This window comes from Podarcis raffonei, chromosome 1 (genome assembly GCF_027172205.1).
Source record: "Podarcis raffonei isolate rPodRaf1 chromosome 1, rPodRaf1.pri, whole genome shotgun sequence".
Lineage (NCBI taxonomy): Eukaryota > Metazoa > Chordata > Lepidosauria > Squamata > Lacertidae > Podarcis > Podarcis raffonei.
The window spans coordinates 74,660,014-74,687,477 of record NC_070602.1 but is presented as its reverse complement, the minus strand read 5'-3'; the positions used below and the strand labels follow the sequence as shown (position 1 = coordinate 74,687,477).

Here is a 27,464-nt window from a genome sequence, read left to right as displayed (position 1 = left end):
TGATGGTTAGAGGTATTTTTATTGAAAGTTGACAGAGATACAGGATCTATGCAAATTTTCCATAAGTTGTCTACATTCTCAGTGTTTCCATGAGGTTCCAAAGAGGACCATTACTTTTTCCCTCCCCTCTGGGATTTACCCTGGAAGGCTCCAGGATTCGTCAGGAGAGGCTAGTGTAACCTGTCTAGAACCCAAATTTCCTGATTTATAAACATTTTTGCAAGCTATTATGGGCTTCAATCAAATAAATATGAAAACAGGTAAAAATGTAGATGGCAAAGGTGTGTGTGTGTGTTGGGGGACACAGAGTGCGGAGCGGAGAGGGAAAGAACTTGGAAGCAGTCTGAATGCAACTGATATGTTCTGCAAAGGCCATGCCTAACTCTTAGCAGCAAGCTTTTTTTTTTTTTTTAATTATTCCATTCCCTCTCTTGAGCTTCTGAAACTGTGTACAGACTTAGGGGTATATCCCGAAAGAGGTCTGCATTTCACCATGCCTAACAGGGCAATCTGCCCCATCCTCTCAGTTCAGCACTTTCAGGTCAGTTATGTTGCCTTCATCTTGGGATCACTGGTGTACTCCTTCCATTTCTCCTCCACCGCAGTCCGCCGTCCCCTCCGATTAAGCCGTGTCGTTTCCATCTCACCATCAAATCCTATTTCTTTATCATGAAAATAAATACTTTGTGTACAAAATGTAAAAGTAAAACTCTCTGCTACGTAAGTTCACATACCAGTCAGGCTATTTGGGGGGCGGAGGGGGGAGAGAGGAGTGTCAAGGGGAGTCCTGATTGCTTCTTCGATCTGTTTGGGGTGGCATTTGCCATTCGGAGGGAGTTGCATGGGTGTCGTCTTATTTGTTTGCGTCCCTTCTGTTAGAAACTCAATGGCGGCTTCTGGCACGGGAATTTGGGCAGCAACTACTGGCCACGGTCTAGTAGTTGGTGAGTGGGTATCGCAGAAAGATGAAGACAAGGATGATGCAGAAAGTGGCCAGTGCCGAGCTGGTAATGTTAAAAAGACGGGCAGTCTTGGCGTCTTCGACAGCACCATTCAGGTCATTGAGGAGTTTTTTATCCCGAACCTGGAAAAAAGAACAACAACAACCATTGGGCGACATGTCCAAAATGGAAGCCAAGTAATCGGGCTACAGCAAGAGCCACAGCCTGCCCAGTGATTTCTGGTGCTTCAAAGAATGTGATTGGAAACATCTAGTATTTGTTCCTACTGCATCATATGCATTTATTTCCTCTGCCTGGGACTCCTAACTATCTCCTTTACCTTTAAAGGATCAGGACAGTACTACTGATATACTTCTTCCAGCAGGGTGAACAATAGCACTGCAAATGTGATGATGGGAGCAGGTGAGCCAGCAGCGGGGTGGGGTGGGGGTGGATATGACAGGTAGGTGCTAATTGGCTTTTCCTTGCGAGCACAGAGCAGTATAGCATTATGTGTATAGCTGCTTCCTCTAGGAAACTATGTCCATTGGTCGCAAAATTTGAGATGCAAATAATGGGGAGGGGAAGATGGAGTGGAGATGACTGGGGCATTAACCGTTGACATGGGCTGTGTGTCATGCACTGGAGGAAACAATTTGTGCATAGTTAAGACATTTCATTTCTTTAACAGCTAATGGCAAAAATCTATGGCCTTCTAAGCTAAGACTTCACCAGGTTCAGCACTGTTATGTGCTTCCTTTGTGACTGCAGCCAGGTTAATTTCCAATGCTCCTTCTGAGCAAAGCACATTATGGAAAGGGCAATATACAGTTCAGAGTAGGGGTGGTAACCCTGTCATGCACTCCTATTTCAACTGGATCATGGGTATTTATGGGAGTTGTCAGTAGTCAATTGTATATGTGTGTGTGCGTCCCATCCCTCCTAGTGAAATCTGGCAGAGGATTCCACTGCAGCAAGAAGCTGTAAGTATATTAATATTAATAGGGTTAGGCTAATGGAGGTCTTATGCAGATCCCATGCAGTTTAACCTATAGCCACTGCAGCTAGACTTCAGGTTTCATTACTACAGAATAGATCCTGCACATCACTAGTACCAGTAACATTGCAAAAATAAAACAGCATGCTCTAGAGCAGCTCTGCTGGTGCCTCTGTATTCTGGAATAGGTGATTGAGAGAAGGTGGCCTCTACAGAGAGAATCCAAAAGCAGTGTCACTAAGCAATTCTTTCAGGTGTGCAGAAGCTGTAGACATATGGCTCAAGCTTGACGTGACTATAGTTACATTCTATATGCTAAAGTTATTCTGCTATAGTACTTTCATGGGTTATTAGAGTACCCTTCATCAGGTGCATTTCTTTGATTTGTCAGTGGGTCTATATACACACGGTTGTAGAGCAGTGTCTCTCAAACTTTTTTCTCTGGGCCACACTTACAGAATAAAAAATTGCTTGTGCTACACTGATTTTTCTTTTTTTTACTGATAAGAAATAGATTGGAAAACACAACCAGGATTGTTCTCAGTATCACTTGATGCTCCTGCTCTCATTTTGAAACGATACCTATCCATTTCCTGCAAATATTTTTAAAAATGTTTTGACACTATACTACCCTGAAATATTGAAATGTTTCTTTGTCCTTGAATCTTCCCACCACACTTGCCCCCCTCTCCTGCTACACCTTTGAGAACCACTGGTGTAGAGGAAGGATGGGGGGGGGACCAATGGAGTCCCATGACCATGAAATGCCAAACGTACAGCTTGTGACAGTACAATTAAAGTTTAAATGTATGCACAAAAAACAATGGAATCAGTTACAACAGCGGTAATTTGTGATAACTTAATCATCCTTCCTTTGTTGGAGAATAGCAATGTTCAAGTCAGCATTAGGAGAGAGTCCTGGGAGACTGAAATGTTCTCTCACGAGTTTCTGAACGTTGCCATTCCTGATGTCAGATATGTGATCATCATCATCATCATCATTGCATAGAGACTGACCTGAAACTCAATTACACAGCAAGTTTAAAAGAAGACGCGGGTATGAAACTACTGAATTAGAACTGAATAAGAAGTTTGATTATATCAGTTCTGAGCATAAGTAGAGACTATGGGTTCTTGTCCCACTACAAACATTACTTAATTTAACAATGATTAGGGTATCATCAATTACTGCTGTTGTGAATAGTCACTGGGTTTATTTTGCATACAATTTTAAGCTTCAGTTGAATTTTCAGAGTGTACTATTGGCATTTCATTGCCATTAGATCTCATTATTTACACACATACCTCTCTACACACAAGTGTAATAGTGAAGTGGACTCTGGTCCATGAAAGCTTATGCCATAGTAAATGTGTTAGTCATTCAGGGGCCACAAGACTGTTGCTTTTGCACATGAACATGGCTAATTCATACTGCAGTGAGTTACTGCTTTAGTGCACAGGGAAGGCCATGTGATGCCCTTCAGATGTTGTGGTCTACAACTCCTATCAACCTGGACTGTTGATGGTTAGAGCCTTCAACATATAGAAGACACTACATTAGCTACCTCTGCCTTACTGACTCGCATCAGGTCATAAGATTGCAGTAAGAAACTGAAGCCCACTTGCAATGAACCAAGCTAAACACCAGGTGTCAGTGGTGAACTATGTATGGCAAACCTACCAAGCTGTAGTGCAGCAGAGCTGCCTAGAAAGAGCTAAACGTTTTAATTGACCAAGTGTCTCCAGAAATCTTCCATGAATTCATGTAAGTCATTTTTAAAAGTGATTTCCTCTATAACTCCCTGAGTGTTTACTGCCTTGTGAACTTGACATTGCTCAATGAAGTGATGGCAATAACAAAAGCCACAAGTTCAAATATTCGGTCTGCGATTCCAGCTTGCCAATTTCCAAAGCCTGCAGCTTATTTCAGGCCATGCAGCAACATCCCGTGCATTCTAAATACATGGGATCTTCCATTTTGCTCCCCTTGCAAGGCCATTCTTTTACAAATATGCTCCTTGCTTATCACAGACTCTGCCTGCTGCCTGCTTGCTGGCACAGTTGCTATTGAAGGAAATTGCTAATGTTGACTGAACTGTAAAAGGCGGTAGGGAGAAACTGCCTGTTATGCAAATGCATATATTAACTCCCTAAATCAACTTCTTTTAAGAAAAATAGCAGCTCCAGAAAGGATTGGCTTTCAGCAGAGAAATAGATGGATGTTTAACCCTTTCCCCACCCAGTGCTCTTTCTCAGTATCTCCTCGTTGGGGATCCAGATGTGTGTTTGCTGCACACATTTCTGGGATTCTTTTGAAAAATCATACGCTTTAAATATATGATGTGGACGGTGGTATCACTGCAGGTGGGGGAGTATATTTCCGTTTATGCATTAAATTTTGAAAATTGACAATCAGAAAATGAATAATATGCATTCTGAATATATTAAGAATAATAGCAAATCATTTGTTTTCATTATTTAGTTTATTCCACTTGCAGTGTCTCATTTTCTTGCAAAATGTATTTACAGTGACCAAGACTGCAGAAGTGAAGGGATTTTGTTTGTTTGCAGATAAACTTCAACAGAGTGACAGAGATTTTACAAATGCAAGCCCTTCTATTCCGAACTGTAATCATACATATTCTTTTATTGAAGAGTCTACATGAATTTGGTTCTAATCACCAAGACATCAATGATTATTTATTATTTACCCTGCTCTTCCTCCGAACAGCTTGCAGCAGCATACATACCTCCTACTTTTTACATTCACAACAACCCTGTGCGGTAGGTTAGACTGAGCCACAACAACTGATTCAAGGCCACCTAATAAACTCTGTGGCTGTGGGTGGGTCTCCCCACTGTAAAGCAAACACTACTACAACTCACTGGAAACAACTTCAAAGATGGTCCCACTACATTGCTTTGGATGGGTCTGAATTTATTTAACGATATTGTATTGTGGAAACCCAGCCATTTCATCTGCCTCTAGCTTTGACCCATAGTCTTCCTTAGATTCACCACCTTTGATGAGCATCCTTTCAAGAGTCTCAAAGCAATCTTTGAGGTCAAGTTTTCTTGCCATGGAAATACAATAATGGGGAAAGAGCCACTTGTTGACTAGTACTTGTTGCACAAATACAAACAGCACATAACTTTTACTTATCCCTAAATCAGAAGTGGGGAACCTGTGGCCTTCAGAATGGTGTCAGACCACCACTGCTTTCATCCCTGAGTGGCTGAGGCTGGTAGGAGGTGGAGCCCCAATTTTTTTTGGAGGGCAGCCAATTCTCTCCCCCTTCCAATGTAGCATCATGCCTGGGGGGGGGGAGCTCCATGGGGGGCATCATATGACTTCGAAAAGAGCTCTGGGAATTGTAATTGTAGTGAGAATTCTGCTGGAGAACCATAGCAGCGTAATACATGGCATCGTATCCTACATTTGATGAGTTATAAATCAATTCATTGGGGGGCAATTCCTAAGAGTTTAAATCCTTTTAAGTTTGCGGTGAAGACAGATCTCTTGTGCGTAGCTCACAGCCGCTACACAGTAGCAGCAGACATCTCTGCAAAAACGTTTTTAAAACACCCTAAATAATGTATTAGCTAGCATTAGTGTCAATTATTATTAGTTACATTTGTATCCTGCCCCTTTCCCCAAGGAGCTCCAAACAACATCTGTTCCTCCTCAAAAACTGAGATAGGTGAGATTGTGAGGCCAAGGTAGGCACTTGGTCAAGGCTACCACATCCACACCCAATCCTATAATCATGACTACACCATCACTGAGGGCCCCTCCAGGTGTCCTTTTCATTGCACATCCATCATGATTTGTGTTCAGGTTGGCATTGGGACAGTTATCTATGATCTTGCTTTCAGTTCGGTAGAAGTTTTAAGTCAAACGTACGCCATTGTTTCCAACTGGTGCATGTTCCACAGTTTTCTGCTGAAACCCCCAAACTTTTCATACTACAAAGTCCCAAGGATTTTTGGTCCCACTTTTGTGCCCCCTCCAGATGACAATGATGTGGTTACACTGGGGATGCATCACACAACAACTAATAAAATGGAACAATGTGTGAGTGATCCAGTATAAATCCACCACTAATAGACTGCTATTGCATCACTGGTAGGTTGCAGAATACACCCACAAACAAACACACACACTAGTCTGGAGGGGACCTACATGATTTCCAGGTGAACATGCTAATTTCCTTCCACTGAAAAGTGTAATGATTCAGGTAAAATAAAAGCTCTGTCTGTGGTGTTCCATTTGTGATGGCTATTCCACCTATTCAAGCAATCACTTGAGTAATGGATTTGCATGTGTAGTGAAGATGTTTGCACAGAGTTGCCTCTGTCTGATTAATACATTCTAGCACTATGTGCTTCTTTGCACTTTATTTATTCTTTTAGATCTAACAAAACTCCGTTTAAAAAAATGTGCATCTAAAAATGTATATGTGTGTTTGGAAACATATGTGTCATAGAGATTCACTTATCTGAAATCTAGAACTGGTTGCAGCTTACCATCCAGTTTATAAGGTAAAGGTAAAGGGACCCCTGACCATTAGGTCCAGTCATGACCGACTCTGGGGTTGCGGCGCTTATCTCGCTTTATTGGCCAAGGGAGCCGGCATACAGCTTCCGGGTCATGTGGCCAGCTTGATTAAGCCGCTTCTGGCGAACCAGAGAAGCACACAGAAATGCTTCCCGCCGGAGCGGTACCTATTTATCTACTTGCACTTTGAGGTGCTTTCGAACTGCTAGGTTGGCAGGAGCAGGGACCGAGCAACAGGAGCTCACCCCGTCGCGGGGATTCGAACCGCCGACCTTCTGATCGGCAAGTCCTAGGCTCTGTGGTTTAACCCACAGCGCCACCTGCATCCCTCAGTTTATACTTTGTGGCAAACCTAGGATTGCTGCCACACATTGTTTGAAAAGGTCCTTTGCCTCATTCTCTGTCTGAATCTTCTACACCTCTTCTTCCTATTGCTGTTCTTCTTTCTCCCACATTCTCTATCTATACCTTTCCTTTAACATCTGCTTCTCTGTTGTCAGACTGCTATGTCAAGGCAGTGGGTGGGGGCCAGGCCTGAAGCTATTCCAAAACTGTAGCCAGCTTGATTTTTGCAGGGAAATACAGACAAAATCTCAGCACAAGTCTCTAGGAGCTGCAGGGGTACAACATTTTTGATGAAATAACTGAAAAGAACAAATGAAAAGAGCAGCTCATTTAGGACTTGCAGATGCTCATGATAATTAGGAGCATTTAAATGAAAGTGTTCTAGGAATGTACATCTCCCAGGAGCACCAGAATGAACTTTCTCCCTCCTTTTGATCTGTATCTTTGTCATTCCCTCCTGTCCTCCTTTCCCCCACTTTTCTCACACTGCTCCCTTTCCCCACTTCCTATTGTTTTGAAGATTAATATGGATTATCTACCACACTGAATGCTTTTAGGTAAAATAGTGCAGGGTATCAGCAGGGATTATAACAGAGAAAGCAGGCACTCTTTAATCAAGCTGACAATACCTTGCGTACTTTTACATGCCCTTCTGGCAACCCATGTTAAAGAACTATATGCTGCCTCCTGTCACAGCAAAGCTGTTCACACAGGTCTCTCTCATCCTCTTTTCTTAGGAGTACAATTCTGGCACCAGCATCTGCTGCTGAGTTTTGTCTGACACGGAACCAGAGCACTGCACTATTGCTATTATGCTGCTACCTCTTGTGATTCCTATTTAACTTGCCATGGCCTCATGCATGCTAATCTATGCTTCCTTCCAGGCACCAGACAGGTGTTGCAAATGACAGCCTCAGGGGACCAGATTCAAAGGAGGAAGAGGCTCCTGTGAGTTTAATAGCTGCTTGGATAGAAAAGGGAATTCCTGGAAGTGCAGGTGGTCCTGCAGAGATGAGAAAAGCTGCCCTTGTGAAATTCCCTCTTTGAAGCTTCCTTAACCTTTGGCCACTCCAAGATGTCCTGTCTTCATATTATTGTTATGATCATTTTGTGGTTGTTGTTTTTTTTTTTGGGGGGGTAAATATATATTGAGAGAATGCATTTTTAATCATGCACATCTTGCTATTAAGTGGCATTCTAGGCATTTAGGAAAATCCCACACACACCCCTGGTTTCCGTGTGGTTCTGGTGATGTGCCAGTTTGTGATTATGTGGGGGTTAATAGATTCACAGCTGTGCCTTTTATTATGCAGAACTCCTGGTCAGCAGCATTTCTCAAGGTGCAACTATCTTTTTTTCCTGTTCTCATTTAGCCTTGTGTCGCTGTTCTTTCCCTCTCCGTTAGCTGCTGTTGCATAAGGATCGATAAAGGAGATCTTGGCATTGTGCTCTCACCAGGAAGATTCATGGTTTTCCTGGCACAGTGTAGACATCCTGTCCCGAGAGTTATGCACACATAATGTTTCTGCAGCATTTACTAGTAGAATAGCTGCCACAACTGGGCACAGGGTAGGCTGCTGACAGATTCTCAATTATCTCTAGTGAACTACTTCTGTCCACTGACTCTGTCTACCTGATATAACCCTATCCACCCAGACATAAATGCAGCACAAACCAAGGGTTTGTTCCACACAAACTTAATTATACACCCCCCACCCCCAATCTCCATCCTTATCTCACCACATTCAAGTTGTTATCAAACAATATAAATAACCATAAGATCACACCATAAAAATAATTAAAGCAACAGTCATAACTAATTGACACGTCAACGCACACACACAATATTAGCCAACGCAACACAAGTAAAAATCCTATTTGGGAAAGTCTGCCTAAACAAAAAAACACTCTCGTGCAACACCCTAGCAGGGATGCACAGTGGCAGATCTCAGCGTGATCCATAATTAAGGGGCCACTGCCAAGAAGGTAGGACCACTTACTGCTCTCATAAAGAGGCACCTAGATGATCTTAAAAGGTAAAGAGATTCCTATGGGCAGAGATGATCTGAGATATACCAAGTCCAGGTCATGAAGGACTTTGTAAATTAAAACCAGCATCTCTAATTCAAGGTAATAGGTAGTCAGCACCTCTGCTGCACAATTACCATATTGGCCTGAATATAAGTCTCACTTTTTTTTTTTCAAATTCTGACCGTGAAAAGTTAAAGTGCGGCTTAAATTGGATTTTACGATATTGCTGCTGAAACAGGCACACAGTAAAATGGAACGGGTGTGAGTGCCTGCGGAATTTTAAGGGAGCGGCTTATATTTGGGTATTGTATTTTTTTCTTTTTTGCCCTTGAATTTTAAAGGTGCGGCTTATATTTGGGTGCGGCTCATATTCGGGCCAATGTGGTAGTTGAATATTAGACTCCCACCTCCCTAACCCAGCAAGAAAGTGGACTGTGGCAATGCATGTAAACTAAAGCCTCTGAGATATCATTGACTGTCCAACCTAGAACCATTAGATGGCAACCAACATTTGCACAAGATTCCAGGCTTCCATCCTGACTTGATAATGATAGTGCAATCCTGCATGGGTCGATTCAGAGTTAAGTACCATTGCTTTCAATGGGGCTTACTCCCAGGTAAGTTTGTGTATATAGGATTGCAGCCTGAAATATCTTGAAACACTGAATTCACAATGAGGTTGCTGTTTGGAGACAAGCATTCCTATGATCCCTGATCTCTCTCTCTCTCATATTATTTGCAGGTACTGCACAGAGTAGTGCAGATACATGTTTTCTTTTAATCACCCCTTTCCCCAAAATGACTTAAAATAATGTTATGCTACCAAGGGTGAACTCTTATCAAACCTCAAAAAACAACAACCCCAATATATTTGTCCTTGTAATAAGGCAATGAAAATGGAATGGAGAGCTGAGACACAGATTCCTAAGGCCAAATGTTTCCCAGAGCTTGTAACGAGATTGTGGTAAAGTGCACAGAATTCAAAACTAGACCCAGACTTTCTGAAAAGGTGCCATTTATTAAATAAATTAAAGTAAAACCTCTGGGGATCCAGTTTCCATTATGCAGCCTTTGGTGTGAGGTTTTCAAGAGATCAGCAAGCAGAATAAAACGATCAAATCTCATTTGATGAATTTACATCCTACTTAAAATGCAAAGGCACATCTGTATGAGAGCCTCACTCGCTTCCAGTTCAATGCTTTAGTGCCAAAAAGGAAGTTTAAAACTAGTCTGCTGAAAAAGAAGAGACAAATGTTATAGAAGCCAAGCCAAGCCCCTCCCCATATCTCCCTGCTTCCATGACTTGTACAAACAATGTGTTAGAACTCCAATCTGCATATACATGCAGGTAGGGAAAGGGTAGAAAACACATAAGAATGACCTTGCTGGATCAGGACAAGCCTATTTTCCAGCATTTTGTCTTCAAGGGTGATTGCTCAAGATACCTATGCAAAGCTCACAAGCAGGACATGATAAAGATAGTCATCTCCTTTTATCTCTCATCTGTTGATCAGAGGTGAACTACCTCTAAATGTGGAGCTTCTGCTTTTAGTGTTAGCTTAGAAACTACTGATAGGGCTTATGCTCCATAAATTCACCCAATGCACTTTTAACGTTATCTGTAGTTGTCCTCATTGCTACATACTGTGCAAATGAATGCCACGGGCTAGTTCTGTGTTACACAGAGTACTAGTCTGAAATGGTAGGAATACACCATTGCTTCTGTTTATTAAAGGCATGGCAATAACCACATACGTATTTACTGAAATTCACCAACATAAGATTCCTAGTGACAGAAGAATCACCAGGTGGAAATAGCTTCCCCACTGTACACAGAGTAGATCTTAGAGCTCTGTTGCAATTAATGTTCTAAATGCTAGCTTGCTGTGCAAATAACCAAACTTCCCTCTTTTCTGAAATATACCCAGAAATTATGTGTTAAAACTAATTTGTCTCTCCTGCTCTTCAAGATGCATCCACGTAGACTGCTTACTCGTTCACTCTTTCAAAATCCTCTCTTGGCTTGCTCTCATAATTCATTACCCTCCAACTACCAGTCTCTGATTTCAAGGCCCGTTGTGACTTATATCTCTGCCCATCAGCTGATGATAGACTCCTCAGCCCTTTCTCCTAATTTTCTTCCAGTTTGGGACCCGTGGGGTTTTTGTAGGCATGCAGGGGGCTTATATTTCACAAAGTTCTGTGCATTTTCCTGCTACATGGAACCCACACCAACTCCTTGATTTTTGTGACTGTCCCTGAAGAGTGTTGGCGGATCAGTGCTGATCAGAGTCAAAAGATTTGCAGCCACTACCATGGACAGCGGCACTAGAGGTCAAAAGGATAGGGTGATTGCAGGACTCTCAGTTAGATCAAGGAGTTTGTGATTTGCCTGGTCAATGCCTCTGGTCCTTGCATTAGATCACTTAAGGGTTCTTCTGAGATCCCAATGGCATAAGGCATAGCACTCAGACCCCAGTCCCTGCTGGGGGCTGAGACATGGGGGCTGTTTTAAATTGCTCTCCACACTGCCAATTTATGTGGCATGTTGCGTGTGCTGCAAATTACCATGTGGATCATTATTGGGAGGTGGTGGAGAGAGGAATCTGTCCACATCATTGTGGAGCTGCTGCACTCAAAAAGGTTGACGCATGGCAAGAACTGCCACATGGAATGATTCAGAATGGCATTCACAGCACTATCGTTCCATTTTCACAAGACCTCAGGGACTTTGAGAATGGGATGTTATGAGTTGAGAAACAATTGGAAGCACATGAGTGTGGCAGCCAAACCTCATGTTAATTGTGTTTCTGCATTTAACATGCAGGGTTGTTGTTTTTAGCATCAAATGGTATGTGTGTGTGATAACAACAACAACAACAACAACAATTAATAATAATAATAATAATAATAATAATAATAATAATAATAATAATATATTATTTATACCCCGCCCATCTGGCTGGGCTTCCTCAGCCACTCTGGGCGGCTTCCAACAAAATACAGTGGTACCTTGGGTTACATACACTTCAGGTTACATACGCTTCAGGTTACAGACTCCGCTAACCCAGAAATAGTACTTCGGGTTAAGAAATTTGCTTCAGGATGAGAACAGAAATCGTGCTCTGGCGGCGCGGCAGCAGCAGGAGGCCCCATTAGCTAATGTGGTGTTTCAGGTTAAGAACGGACCTCCGGAACAAATTAAGTACTTAATCCGAAGTACCACTGTATTAAAATACTGAAATACATCAAACATTAAAAGCTTCCCTAAACCTTATTATCAAGATTGTAGCAGGCAGTGAGGAGGAACTGAACCATCTCATTCTTTCTTGCAGTCGTAAAGAAAATCTCTCTGCTCTGAAGCTATTATTTGCACTTGAAATTTAATGAGTTTAATGTCAAGTTTACTTTGGCCCTGAATGGACCTATAATAGTGGAAGCAACCAAAAAACCCATAGGAGAACCCAACTGTCCCACATATATCAAACTATGTAACCCATGAAATTATCTACCATCATGCAGTCAGAACCAGATGCATGAAGAAAGGTACATGTTTAAGCAAGCAGCTTCATGTGGCTTGCACAGGCAAGGCAAAACAAATACTGCAGGGAAAAGCAGTACTCCATGCTCCACCAATACCCTTCCATAGAGCTGCAACTCAAGCAGACCTGGGGAGGGAAACTACTTTCTGGTCTTCAAGAGGCAGATCCTGACCATCAGCAAAACACTTTCACTGAAAGCTGAAATACATGACCATCAGCATCATATTACATGGAATTATATCACTTTGGGAGAAAGCTAAGTAAGAACCTTCTTCCTAAAAAAACCAGGATTGGGGCTTTAAAAATATATCTAACCTCTTAGTGTTGAGGTCCGACAAACAACAGGGGACCTCTGTGCTTTTGTACCACATACCACCACCACCACCCCATCCAAAAATCTTATAAAACTGCAGGTTTAGGACAAAAATCCAGCCTGGAGCTGCTCAGGATATAAAGGTAAAGGCTGCCATCTAATAATAATAATAATAATAATAATAATAATAATAATAATAATAATTTTATTTATACCCCGCCCTCCCCAGCCAAGGCCGGGCTCAGAGCGGCTTACAAGCAATAATAAAAACAAGATGAATGATTACAACTTTAAAACAAAAATAAAACATATAACATTTCTCTGGCCCCGGCACTCTTAAACCTAGGCAGGTCACAGCACTGGGGTCTTAGGAACCTGTTGAACTTAATGTCCTATACTTTAGGGCCTATTTAAGGCAATATTTTAGCTATTCAACATCATTTTATTTTTTTAAAATTTATTTTAAGTTCATAAATTATTTAAAGTTCCAAGAGCAAACTCTGGGGATCTTATAGCCTTCGGCATGTTGGCTACCTCTCAGCTACAATATTCTGACCTTACGTTAACACAAAACAGGTTTTCTTCTTCTTCAAGAGACAGCCTCTAGTTGTATTCGCAACTGAGGCCCCAATTAATTTTGCTTGAGCAAACATGTAGCCCCAGTGATGTTAGTAGGCCAAAGTTCTTCACAGAAATTGCTGTTGTGGTCTGAGTACTGCCTGGAGTAAACTACTTCTCAATTAATATACATTGCCTGAGCTTACACAGCACCAGGGGCTATGTCAAGTAAATAGCCATGCACAGCACTTGATCTCCACTTATGCAGTTTCTTATCACTTTATTCCACTTTAATCAACTTTTGATTAATCTCAGCTGAACTGTGGTCATTGAAACATATTGTGTTTGAGATGACATCACACGAAATGAAAAGCTGTTATCTGTAGTGATCAATCTGTGATTCCCACACACAAGCTGTCACTTGAAGTTCAGTTAAATCAGTCTTAGGATGGTCTATAGTAAATTGGGACAATGCTTCCACTTTTCAATACCATTGTCAGGTTTCCCAAAAGATAAAAAACAAGATGTAGTCGTAGCTGTTGTTTTTGATTTAGATAACCTTCTACTTGTCTAGAAGTATGCAAGCTTTTTCCCCCCTATGGAGGGGGAAAAGAGACAGTAGTGAAGATTTCATATTGTCATTCAAGGCTGTAGTGCTGGGGTGCTCCTAGGCCTGTTGCTCAGTCTGGAGGGTTAACCTATAGCAGTGGTCAGACATGCTTTTCACTAGGTCCACCTGGTCAGAAAGCTGAATATAGATCTGGTGGCATGGTTCATACCTTCTCTTTGTCACGGTACAATGTAATACACTTAGCACACGGCTGCCCTTGATAATTGTCAGAGAGCGCTAACTGCTGCAAGCGAAGCCATCCCTTGATGAAACTAGGCAGCAGGAGCATATTACACCAGTGAGAACTTGCACTGTTTCTCTATGGGGTCCCAGACACAATTCAGGCGGCTGGCTTTGATTTATGAAATACTTAACAGCTAGGGGGCAATTTAGCTATGTATCCATTCTGTACTTCTCATCCTGTCTTATCATTAGGATGCCTAAGGGCATTTCAATGCAAACAGTGCACACCTCAGTCACCATTTAACTTACTATCTATTGCAACTTATTCTGCAAGCAAGTCCAGTGAGTATTATGCACAGTCAGGATCCATATTTAGGCATTCATTGAACTCTGCTTTCCCTGTCCCCATCCCCACCATCCTCTATGAGTCAGAAGGAGATTGTCAGGGTTTAACATTGTGTGCGGCACTTACATGAGCACAGCAGGCTCCCTGTTGCAGACAATCACCTTCCAGCTTCTGGAGGGTGACCAGGGCAGCAGCAGTAGTCATCAGGGCAAGGTAGAGATGCTTGCCTGACCCCTGATCACTGCTGTCACTGCGGCATTTCATGAAGGGAAGGAGTAAGGTGGCTTTGAGATGGGCATTATGCGTATGCACTTATGGAATCTATCTGGTGCTGCTGTTGGTGTGCTTGCACTATGCTGAACTCATCACTACCTTGCTCCTCACCCTTCCTGGTACATCACAGTGATGACAGTGATAGGGGGTCAGGTAAGCAGCACAGTGCTGCCAATAACTACCGCAGGACAGAGTTGGTGCACTTTATCCCCATTCTCTCCCATCACATGTTGATTTAACATAGGAAGCAAGTGCCTGAATAGGGTTAGGGCAGTGGGAGCATTGCAAGACTTTGAAAAACTGGACTGTACTCTAGCACAGTAGAAAAGGAGGGAGTGGATACATTCCAACAATATATAAATAGACACTTACTTTAGTTTTTCAGGCTGCCCTCCATGAGAGAAAAGGATGGAGCAGAAATCTGAAACACGTTCATCACTCACCAAAGTGCTCATTTTGCTATACACTCTGCCTCTATCTATTCCACAGACCCCTGTGCATAAGCCACAAATGCAGTGGGCACTGCCTCCTTTGTCACTCTCTTTCTGTGCCTTTGAAAAATGTTGTGCTTGCATTTTTTCCATTTCTCTCCATCTCTTCCCTGCTATAAAATCAGAGCTGTAAGAGAGAGAAGAGCCCTATGGGCTTGCTGCAGGAATTACTGACAGAAAATCTTCTGACCTGTGCCATGCAGAAGGTCAAAATAATTGACCATAATAGTCCCTTCTGGCAGTGAGAGCTATGAAGATACAGAAACTGTCTAGCCCACCACATGCTCCTGCTGACATTCCTTATATTGCTCTTATCAGTGCACAAGGCAGGTTATTTCATTTATTTCTCTGTTATAACAAACACCAGCGGTTCCATGGACTGACAGACATCAACACTACCTTAATGATCAGCTTGTTTCTCTTTCCTTAATTTTAGCCATTTTCTTGGATCTTTAGAATTGCTCTGTTCTGAAAGAATCAATGGGAGCTATAGATTCTGAGTGCTTTTGGTAAGCAGACTTCTATCTATATCCCTCTGGAGGATTCCAAACATTTATTTTACCACTAGGGTTTACATCCAAATGACATTTACATGCAGTAAGCATGGCTCTGATCCTGCAAAGTATGGAGTACCTCCTTCAACCTTCCATCTTTACTGAAGCCTGCACTAAGCACTTCTGCATCTTCTGCATGAAATTTTTATGGAGCTTTTGACTGGCTAGCTCTTCTTCAAAGCCTAGATTATAAACCTGAGGAAATGAGAGGTTATAAGGACTGTAAGAATTGGAAAACTACACATCATCCAAGACACCTGTTAAGGATTTTCTCTCTCTCCTAAATGAACAAGTCTAGCTCATGCTGACATTTGTAGTTATTGGGCTGTAGATTTCAGAATATCTGGCTTAACTCTTTGCCCATAGATGAAAGCATTCTTCAAACTACTGTTATGGTGCACAAGAGTCCATTTTATTAAAACAATAAATAAATTGGGGTGAAGGATGAAAACAAGCTATTCCAAGACCTATGCTACAAGAATCTTCTAAAGAAAACTTTCCTTTCTAACCCAACGTCAACCCTTTGCTGCCTGTTTCAATGTACAGACTTATTCCTTTAATTAACCAGGCATTTAAATCATGGGTTAAGATGAACAAATTGCCAATACATTATTTGCACTGTGTATTCAGCATGCAACTTTTTCATTGACTTCAGATTAAATTGCTGCACTTGCCCCAATGTCCCAGTTCTCTGAGCGATGCGAAATTTCAGGTGCAAGCAGTTACCCAGGTTTGTGTTTCTTTGGCATGAAGTCACTGGGACTTAAGACATTTTGTAATGTTTGTATTTATTTTCAGCTATACATGGTGAGCATAGATGGAAGAGTTCTGCTTAACAACTCCAACAGACACTCAACATTCATCTGTCTCCACATCAGCTTCAGTGGAACAGGCTGCATCCTGAGATGTTCCAGATCTCCAGTTCAATTTTCTGTCTTCTGATCTGTCTGGCTCAAAACTGTAAGTCTCATAATTTTATTTTATTTTTCACAGGCACGAGTTTAAACACTTCTCTTCCTGCCATAGTTGGAGGAAGAAGACCAAGTAATTTCTGCCCATCACCTATGCCTTCCTTGGTCATCTTAGCTCCCACTGAGGCACACCAGTTGACAATGGAGTGCACCTCCAGGGGTGAAGTCAAACCAGTGGAGAATCACAATGCCTGCTGTAACTGCAGAGACTGGTAAATGCTGCCTCCTGCATTGTTTTTGCTGTGTTAGAAGCACTGGTGTCCTTCCTGGGGCACAAGCCTGAGCAGTGTGTATGGAGGTGCTGGGCTGTCCATGCCTTGGTGATGTGGTCCAAAGGAAAGCAGAGCAATACATTTGGCACCAGCTTGGCTGCAGGAGTTGCCGGAAGGAGGCGTACAAGGCACCATCCAACCGTCCTAGGGACTCCACTCCAGATTTGTGTAGGGTGTACTCCTTAGCCTTTTCTTCTCTCCAAGATGTCCCAGAGCCAATTGGGGAGTGGGGTCAAGGGCAGGAAAGCCCCATTGCCTTAGCATAAGTTCCTGCACCGGTTTCCACTAGTAAGTTGAATCCAGCCCATTGAATTTGGCGATATTATCAGAGGATTCCCAACTTCTGTCAAAGGTCTTTTAAATCTTGTATGCAATTATCCTTAAAAGGATACATCAGCAAAACAAAATAATTGTTTCTAAAGCACCTTGCCATAATACAAAGCAGAAAACTTTGTGAAATATAACAGGCTCCAGAGATGATTGAATTGAACTCAAGGCTCATTTAATGCTTGTCTACACAGAGTAATAAGTTACCCTTCACTATTTTTACTACCACCTCTTAGGACTTCTAATTGACATGTCTGCTTTAATGGAACACTATTGTTTATCCAAATGTATGTCTCAGTAGGTCTGAAACCAAAATGGTATCTCCAATTTCGCAGCTCATGATCTGCAAAAAGGAGCAGTAATTCTTGGGGGCGGGGGCGCTGCAGATACACTTAAAGTATCTACTATCATCCCATCTGCAGTCCTGATGACAACTGTAGTTTCTAATTCTGACTTGCAGATTAACCACAGCCAGCCCAGTTGGATCCAGGGGTGGGGGAAATTGGTACAGATGAGAGGAGAATGGGTGGGGGGAGAATCAGAGGGAGTGTGCAACCTGAAGGTAGCCAGACCATGATTTGGCATCAAATGCAAACCAGCCCAATGACTACCAACTCAGTTTAAGATGTATTATACCATTCTGAAAAGAACAGAAATGAAAAGTACGTTTACATTTCCCTAATCAAATGCTTCGAGAATACTCACATTTTAAAAGATCATCATAGAATTGCAGAGTTGGAAACAAAGGAATCTTTCGCCCAATGTGGGGCTTGAACCCATGACCCTGTGATTAAGAGTCTCATGCTCTACCGGCTGAGCTATCTCTCAAGGCACATGGATGTATACAGATTTATAACAAAAGGCTATATGTAATAATTGCTGGGGTACATGGAGATTAGCAGCTGCTCTATGTTGGGGTTGGGTCAGAGGCACCTCAATGGGTGGATTCCCTTAACGTGACTTAATGTGTGAGGGAGGCTTTATTCTGAAGCAAAAGTACATGTTTACTGGGCTACTATGAGGGACAGTCCATTTCAGCACCCACTGCACAGAGATGCACTGTACTATCTGCAGGGAGGCTGGGCAACAGTTCTATTAAGTTCCACCGTTACCTTCACTCTCTGCTTTCAAGAGTGGATTCTATGGCACCTGACCCCAGTTTTATTGACCAGAATTTGTTTATTTTCTTCCACATAAAAGTCAATAGCTGCCACTGACTTCTATGGGAGAAAGTATGCAAACACGGAGCCCCCTACCCCGCCTTACCTCAAAAACTGCTCATCCCAGTGCATGGTGCAGGTTTTGCAACCTCTCAAGTGTGCATCAGACTCAAGTCCCACCTTTTTAATTAGTTAAAATAGTTTATCATTAATGCCGTTGTCACTGTCGTCACAACAATCATCATCTATCTACCTTGTTTTTTCCTGTTAATTAGGTAATAATAAAAACATACCAAATACAACATAAAATTAGCAATAAACCACAAGCAGAAGAACTGCAAAAAGAAGCTGGCAGCAAAATAACTTAAAACAATGAGTACCAGCAGATTAACTACAAAAGCAGCAGTGTCAAACAACAGGCAGCTAAAATACTCTATTCCCAAAATGCTTAGGGGGGTTATAATAAAAAAAGGCCTTTACATTCCTCTAGAAAAACTGGCAAAGAAAAAAGACCTATTTGGGGAGAGAATCACCATGCCTGTGGTGGAGCAACTGCTGAAAACACACACTTTTGTGTAGAGAACTTGTGTGGAGAATTTGAGCTAGGAATGTATCATTCAATTTAATAAGCCTATTTTCTTCTTGATAGCTATGTTAACACTTCAAATGACTTCTAAGTTGTTCTAATCTTATTTCTAATTCTTCTTCATTCTTTATTCTTATTTATTGTTATTAATAATGAAAAATCTTAATAAATAATGGTATGATTCACCACCAAATTTTCATTCCGTACCTAAAATTCTGCATCTCCACCTCAGGTTCCATGCCACTTCTTGGGTTTCGTGGCTCACAGCCTCCAAATTCCTCTTGCTGCCTAGCCCGTTCTGTTGGTGCCAAGACTATTGTGACTTTAAGGCAGGGTGTGTACGAGAGGGGTTTTTTTAACCCCAAAATCCCATGGGCCATCTTAACTTTGCTATTTTTGTGTTCTCTTTCCTTCAAGCTATGTGCTCTCCCGAGGCCTCTTCTTCCCACGAGGTGAGGGAAATGCACACACACATTTCTCTTGGGCACAGAAAAGCCATCCCAATAAAACCTAAAATGTGTTTGGGCTGTCCCAGAATTTGCAAAGAAAACTGCCTCTAACCATGAGCACAATGCATTTCCTTTGCCAGTGAACAGCTGTAGCATATCGGCAGCCCCCTGCCCCACAAAATACTTAGAATGAAGGCTTATAGATCATATGCCTGGCATTACATTCACACAGATGAGTTCCAGAACTAGTCTTTTTTGGAAATGTCCACACTTTCTTTTCCAACAAAACACATAATGAGAGAATAGGAAACCCATCTCCACAATAACCCCATTTCTGGGTTTCTCCCTTAGAAACCTTTTTCAACATTTCTGTCAAAACCCAAACCTTGACCCTTTGCCCTCCACAGGCAAGTTCTCTGTTCTTTGTCTCCAACCCATTGCATAAACACAAGATACCATCTAGGGCACAGTGAACTCTAGGTTTAAGGTGGTCAGCTGCAAAGTGCCCTCTGCTGAACCTCTCCCTGTGCAGATAGTCATGCACAGCATTGTATTATTCCATTGTATTATTGTTATTAATGCCACCCAACAACACACATCTCAGGTGTCAAAGGCCAAGGCAAGAGATGCATCTTCACCATACAACAAGAGCTGTCTACTGAAGGTGCCAGCTGTACCTCTGATTCCTCTCCCCTTAATCAATCTAATATCAGGATTTTCCTCATTTTTCTTGTCCTTTGGGGCAAGGGTGTGAAGATTTGTCAAAGTTCAGCTCTTTAATATCACCATGACAAGTGAAGGTCAGCTTTCCTAGCAATGGTGCCATATAAAAAATAGGCAACAGGTGCTTCAGAAGCTGCCGCATGCTGCCATCTCACTACTATCCATGCTCCAAGGTGGACCAACAAGGGCACATAAAAAGGCATTCTCAGTGGCTTCCCCCTTTCCCTTGAATGCTGTTGTACAATAATTTTGTTTGGGCTGGCACTCAGAAATGGGGGGAAAGGGAAGGAAACATAGACAACCAGGGTAGCACACACTCTTCTGCAACCTCTTCAGAAGCACCCCATGGATTCTGATCCATGAGAGCCAGTGTGGTGTAGTGGTTAAGAGCGGTAGTCTCATAATCTGGGGAACCGGGTTCGTGTCTCCGCTCCTCCACATGCAGCTGCTGGGTGACCTTGGGCCAGTCACACTTCTCTGAAGTCTCTCAGCCCCACTCACCTCACAGAGTGTTTGTTGTGGGGGAGGAAGGGAAAGGAGAATGTTAGCTGCTTTGAGACTCCTTAAAGGGAGTGAAAGGCGGGATATCAAACCCAAACTCTTCTTTAAAAAAAAAAAAAGAAGGCAGCATGTATTGCTAATGCAGCTACATGGTAGACTGCCAGCAATAAGAATTTGCTGCAAAGATTGTCACTGAGGAACTTCACACATAACTAATGCCCGGCATACTTTATACCACTCTCCCTCTCATTCATATTGCTTGTTCTTATTTAGTGTTGTAATTTCCCTGTTCTTGATCACTTAGAAATTTGCTTAAAAGCAGAAGTGTTCACATAAGTTTTACCAAAAGCCATAGGAGGACCATTTACCAGTGCTGTGTCAGGGACCCCAGGGCCTGATTCCCCACCTTATCACCTGGCCTGGTCTCTACCTGCAGCCTGGCTTGGTCAGGTGGCTGCAACTGTGTGTGTTCAGACGTCAGATCAAGGAAGAGAGTGGTGATCTGCAACATCAGCCCATGGAAGTAGTGGGCAGTATGACACATCTGGGAATGGCCAGGTCTGGCATAAACAATGGGAGCTTGGACTTAGTTGACTCTTGCCTGGTAAACAAAGTATCCTCTGTGTGCTGCACTTCAGGCTTCAGCTCCCAACCTCAGCAACTGACATTGGGCACCTTGGAGCAGAGAACATTCCTTTTGCTCCAGGTCTGGTCAGCTGACCCTCTGACGGCCCTGGCATGTTAGTCCTGTTTGCAGGCAGATTACTCCTGAAGCAGTGAACCAAAGACATGCTGGGTGGGCAGAAAACCAATGAGGACAAAATAAGGTACAATGAGGAATGAGAAGGTCAAATACACAAGAGCTAGAAAGTGAAAAACCAAGATGCCACCTGTGGAGATATGCCCTATTGTTTGAAAATTAGTACTATATATGCAATTTGGGTTTCAACAGAACATGGGATACTTTGATAAGGGCCATGGCAGTACAGGACAAGGAAGAAACTAAGGCTTGAGCCATGGTGATTGAAGGAAGGATAGAGAATAAGAGCCTAGCAGCTTTGAAGGAAGTCTGAGTATGGCCCAGAAACTTGGCACACAAAACTGAGGTCAAATTCAATCTTCACCTCTCTACTCCCATGGCTACAAAAATTTTAGTGCATTTTGATCTGCACATTTTTCAAACTTTTCTCTTTTACAATGAGAGCTTAAAATGTGATCCCCCCCCCCAAACACACAAATGCTACACTGAGATACACAGAAGGCCGGCCTGTTGTGCTACATTGTCTTGCCTTTGCCCAAAGTTAACACAGAACAGCCACGGCCTGTTTGCTCTGACATTCTTTCCCATCTTGCAAGACGCTTGTGAGGAAGGCAGATAACGGTACCAAAAACCCCCAGCAACCCACCCTACAACTTGCAACAAGGGGGACTTTGTGAGCAGAATGACCTTCTTCCCATTTCTAAAGGAGACTGCTCTCAAAGTTTTGAAGCCATGTTTTGAAGGGGGTGGGGGTGGGGTGAGCCATATAACTTTTGAGCCGCCTGCCAAAAAATTGCTAAGCCCTTGTAGAGCTGTTGGCACACAACAGCCCATTAACTGCATCCGACCTCCCAAAATCTCTTTCATGAGACTGAGGGAGGCATCTGCAACCCTATTTCACATGTAGTGAAATGGAGAAATACAATAGCACAAGCAAAGGATGCAAGTTATTCAGCCCCCAAATAATATTTTTTTCGGAGGGGGGGAGGACACAGGAGTTTGTTGGAGCAAAGCCAGGTATTTGGTGGACAGCTTGTAATACCAAAGAGACTGAGGGTGCAGCTAGCTTGGAAACAACCCTATTGCTCTCTTGTGGAATTCACGGTCGCTGGAGTTATATGCAATTAATTGATCTATTTCTGTGATGAAATCCCTCTGAATAGTGTAAATGCTGTCTGCCAAAACACATCCGTTATATTCCCCTCTGGACCTCAGATATATTAGAGGCTACACAACAGCCCCTGGGCCTTCTTTATCCCCACATCCAGATAGCTATTCCCCCCCATATGTAAAAGGGGAAGTCGCCATCCATTCTTCCTTGATAGATGATCACAATTTGCTTGTTGGCTGCACCGAGCAGTGAAATCCTGGAGCCCAGCTGGCTCATATTCACCCTGCAGTTATGAGGAATAATTACAGCAGGTCTGGTGTGCTCAGAGGGTAGTGTTACCTTAGAAAAGGTTACACAAGCTAGAGAAGCTACATGGCCAGAATTTCATCTCCCACCCCTGCCATCTCCATTCCTGTTTTGACCAAGCAAGCCAAAAGGCTTTTATAGCCTTTTAACTGGCAGTAGGTTCCCTTTAACTCAATTGCCTGAGTGCATCATCTCCTACATGTTTGCTGATTTCCCTTTTTTATTTTTAAATCAAAGCTCCCATTTCTAGAGCCACCTTCCTTGCCCATATGACATGTACCATCCCCTCTGTCTTCCACCACTCCAGCCAGCAATCTTGCTCTCCTAGAAGGTCTCCATTGCTGACCTTGTAATTTACAAGGCCCAAGGGAGAGTGAAGCATGAGTTGCTTTCCTCCTCCTTGCCTGGGTATTATAAACAGCAGCAGAACAGCAGCTGTTTCTTTCACCCCCTTCTTGCTCCCACTTGCCAAAGGAAGAAGCTGGCCTAACGCAGCAGGGGTTATAAGAGACCTAGAGGTCCCCCGAAGAGCAGAGTAAGAAGCTGACAAGCGATTCATCTGTGCTTAAGGCTGCTTCCCAAGGGTTTCTCAGGTCTTCCGGTTTGCAGCTGCTGTATTCATCAAACGATTCCTTTCCATCGAGAGCCAATCAGATCCCCAAAACAAAAAGGCTTCTCACTAAGGGTCAGATGCCAATGCCACAAGTTTGTAAAAAGGACTCCCGCTGATTCTGATTAGATTCTTATGAAGCATTCTTCCGTGGAGCTCTTAAAATATTGTTTTCAAAGATTACCCTTTGCTGAAACTAAGCCACATTCTCAGCTTGCAGAAATATTCACCGTCCCTCCACTGCAGGCAACAGTATTATTACATGCTTCTACAACAGTTGGACTCCAGATGTTCACACAACAGTGATGCAACAAATTCAAGTATGCATCTACTTGGAGAACTTCTACTTGGAGAATCCAAACCACATTCCTAGCTTTCATGAGGGGCAAACATTCTAAAACCTAGCTGTGCCAAAATATTCTAGCCTGTTAAACTGGGAAACAATTCAGTAAAAGCTGTATTAAAGTTTAAAAAGTCCTGCATGAACAGATAATGCTTCATGGAATATGAGTGTTAGTACAGTCCTGTTAGCACTGAGTTAAAATCCCATGTCAGTCATAGATTCACTGGAAAGCCAGAGAAAGCCACAATTTCTCAATCTCAGATTATCATCTACAAAAAAAGGAGGGATATTAATAACCTACCTCATAGGACTGTTGTAAAGAATAATCCAATACTATTCATGAAGGGCATTACAAGTAATGTAGAAAATGACACAATGATGGATGGTGATGGTAGGGATGGCGATGGCACGAAAGAATCCCTAACTCACCAAAATACTTTTAATTACATTTCTCCCCCTGGCTAGCTCTTTGTCTGCCAGTTGTAAAACTCATTTGCCAACCTTATTAACCATGAAATCGGAAGAGAGATAATCACAAATCTTCAGCAACAGCCAAAGCCAATTCAGATCTATAATGGCTGATTCTTCTCATCTTACCCATCCAGATTCCTATATTATTTTCACATAAGAATGCCTGCAGGTTATTAGAATGCTCCTTTTCTTTATTCTGTCGGATGCCATTCACAAACCAAAATATTCATGCTCCACAGCCAAAACATTTGTGCCCCACAAACCAAAATATTCATGCCCCCCTGGAGAGAAAGTTCTTCTCCTGAACCCAACACATTATGCCTGATAACATGCAAGAAAGAGCAGTTCTCATCAGAGAGCTGCAGTAAATCAGCTTCACTATAACGAGCCCAGGTGGAGGGGCACAGACTTTCTCCAGCTATGGCCCCAGAGAGCCTCACTAAAAAGGGCTGAGATCGGTACTTACTTTCAGAGAATATGCCAAGGCAATGAATCCCAGACAGCAGAAATTGAGGTATACAAAGTTGAAGATGGACCAGAGATAGTAATCATTCACCTCGGTGGTGTCTGGGTAGATTTCAATCACCGTGGTGGGGTTAGTCATCGTCTTCTTCTCTACAGAGTGTTTGCATTGGACAGGTGGCCGCAGGCTGTCCCCTTTGCAGCTCTTGTTCTCCATGAGGCAAACGGCAGAAGAAGGAGACAGGACCGGCGATCCTTGCTGTGCAGGGGGCGTCTTGGAGATGCAAGCAAAGCACCCCTGCTGGGGGGCGTGGGGGGGTCTTCGAGTCCAAAAGGCCCCGTCAAAGGGACATGGAGGGCCCAAGGGGGGTTCCTGTGGTCTCTCCGTGGTGGCAGCCCCCAGTTTACACAACTATATCCCGGCAAAGTGTGATCCCCTGAGAAAGATGGGGAGGAAGGAGGCAGGCAGGCAGGCAGGGAGGATCAGGAAGGAGAAAGAGGTGGGAGAAAAACAGAGTGCAAGGATGCAGGAATCAGAAGGGAAGAAGAAGAAGAAGAGGGGGAAGAAGAGGATTAAGGCAGAGGATAGGGCAGTACACAATTGGGGAGGAAAAGAGGAGAGGGAGGACAGCGTATCCAGGCAGGGAGGGAAGAGAGAGAAGACTGTTTACACACATGTACCAACCGCCAAGGAGTATTTCTCCGGCACACTGAGCAGTCATTAATGTATGCAGCAGTGTAACAGTTCCTGGTCTCCCTGCAGCTGGGTGTCCCAGCTCCCTCCCGCAGTCTGCTCGGCTTCCCCTCCCTCGCCTCCCACACAGAGCAGCCCCAGAGTTCATCAACACCCCGGGAAAGGCAGGGGAGCTTGACCCATCCGTCTCCTGCTTTCTCCCTCTCTCTTTCTCTTTCTTCTTCTTCTTCTTCTCCCCCCCAACCCCATTCCCCACTGTCTTCTGTTGATCCCTGCCAAAGTCCTTTGCGGTATTGTCTGACAACAACAACTCCTCTCTGTCATTCCCTCTCTCTTGCCCCTCCTCACTCACTCAACTCAGCATCAGCTTCCTAGACACTATCAATGAGGATGAGGATGGATTTTTTTAAAAAAAGAGAGAGAAAGATTTCCAAAGAGAGGAGCCTGGGCTGGGACTAGCAGGCAGTTCCCCAAACCGATCCGCTGCCGGCGTCCCCCTCGCTGCCTCCCCCTCCCTCCCGCGGCGACCCTTCTCCTCCTCCCCTCCGTCCATCTCGTCATCCGAGCTCTCCTGTCCCGTGCCAGGATCGAAGCCGGGTGCTGGGAGCCGGGCGGGCGAGGAAAGCGAGTCTGTCGCGGGAAGAGGCGGCACAGCTGCGACAGATCAGCCCTGCCTTGTCTGTCTTTTGGTCTCTCTCTCTCGATTTTGCTGAGTCCTCATCTTTGCTGGATTCCTGATGTAATTGACTTTCCCTCCCACCCCCCTTTCACCTGTCAGCAGTTTTCCCGTTTGGACAATGTCGCGCGGTCAGGGGTGGCTGTGGGAAGAGGAGGAGAAAGGGGGGGTGGAGAAGAAGAGGAGGAGCAGGGGGGTGTCAGCCTGAAAGAACCCCCCTCTCCCTCCCTCCCTATCCCATACGCTTTCCAATTGGGAAAAGCAGCCTGCTGATAGCCCCACGCTTGCTTGCTTGCTTGCCTGCCTGCCCATCTAGCCGCCCATCCATCCATCCATCTCCGGAACAGTGGAGGAGGAGGAGGAGGAGGAGGAGGCGAGACTACTCACAAGGAGGGACTCGGGGAGTTGCTGCGTCTCCAGCTCAGCACTGCCTCCGGCTCTTCTTCTTTTCCCACAACTGGAGTTGGTGGAGGAGGGGAGAGGGGAGCGGGGACAGCAGGGGAGGGGAGCGGGGAAGAGGTCAAGCGGCATCTCTCTCCCCTCAATTCCCAATCAGGGCAAGGCGCGCGCACACGCTCATTAGAGCCTTGAGGCTGCCCAGCTCCACTTCACCTCGGCCAGGCGCGCTCGTTGGTGTGCGCTCGCGCGCTCTCCTCCCCTGCTGCCGCCCTTCTGGCCCCAAGCGCGCGGGGTGTGTGTGTGTGTGTATTCGCGGGCGCGCGGGCGCGCATGCGGCGACCTTCTACACGGGAGCCCAATAATAATAATAATCAAATCTCAAACCCACTCAACTCCCACCTACCTTGTGGAAACGCGGGCCGCCCCCCGCGTCCAGGCGCAGGCATCGCCAGTTGAATGCCGTCCAGTTGGTCCACAGCGGTGTTTCAGAAGCAGCGGGGAAGCTGAGGGGCCACTTGTGTCCGGGGCTTGCAGAAAGTCCCTCAGGCAGCAGGCCCGGTCCGGGCCTCCGTGACCGACGCGCATGCAGACACGGGCACGCCGTCCAACATGGAGGTGCGTGGCCAGCAGCACTGAGGGACTCCGTGCCACCCCCGCCCCGTCCCCTTCTTCAGTCTCCTGTGGGGAGGAGGGTGTTGCCCTGCTGACGCGAGCGCCGAGGGGCAAGGGGCGCTCTGTGCGCTCCAGTCATGGGGAAGAGATCGAAATTAGATAAAGATCGAATGTCGCCTGCGCGGGCGGCGGACACACGCAGACACGTATCTGTACAGTCGTGTCAGAAGCGCCCCGCTGGCCCACAGAGCTGGGGAACCAAGAGAGAAGTCTGGCAAGAGAAGGGGAA

General features: G+C 44.1%; 1 protein-coding gene across 3 annotated transcripts; it reads right to left on the bottom strand.

Moving 5' to 3' along the window:
* Nucleotides 1-27,464, bottom strand: IFITM10 (interferon induced transmembrane protein 10). 3 transcript variants are annotated; one of them, XM_053394211.1, is made up of 3 exons: nt 26,967-27,464; nt 24,799-25,231; nt 1-1,084 (listed from the first exon to the last, which is right to left on the bottom strand). In XM_053394211.1, the coding sequence occupies exons 2-3, from the start codon at nt 25,009-25,011 to the stop codon at nt 935-937; spliced, it is 363 nt and encodes a 120-aa protein (XP_053250186.1). In that variant the 5' UTR covers nt 25,012-25,231; nt 26,967-27,464; the 3' UTR covers nt 1-934. The 3 variants fall into 3 exon arrangements, with proteins under 3 accessions (XP_053250186.1, XP_053250193.1, XP_053250203.1); XM_053394218.1 differs by lacking the exon at nt 26,967-27,464 and adding an exon at nt 26,552-26,787; XM_053394228.1 differs by lacking the exon at nt 26,967-27,464 and adding an exon at nt 26,260-26,504.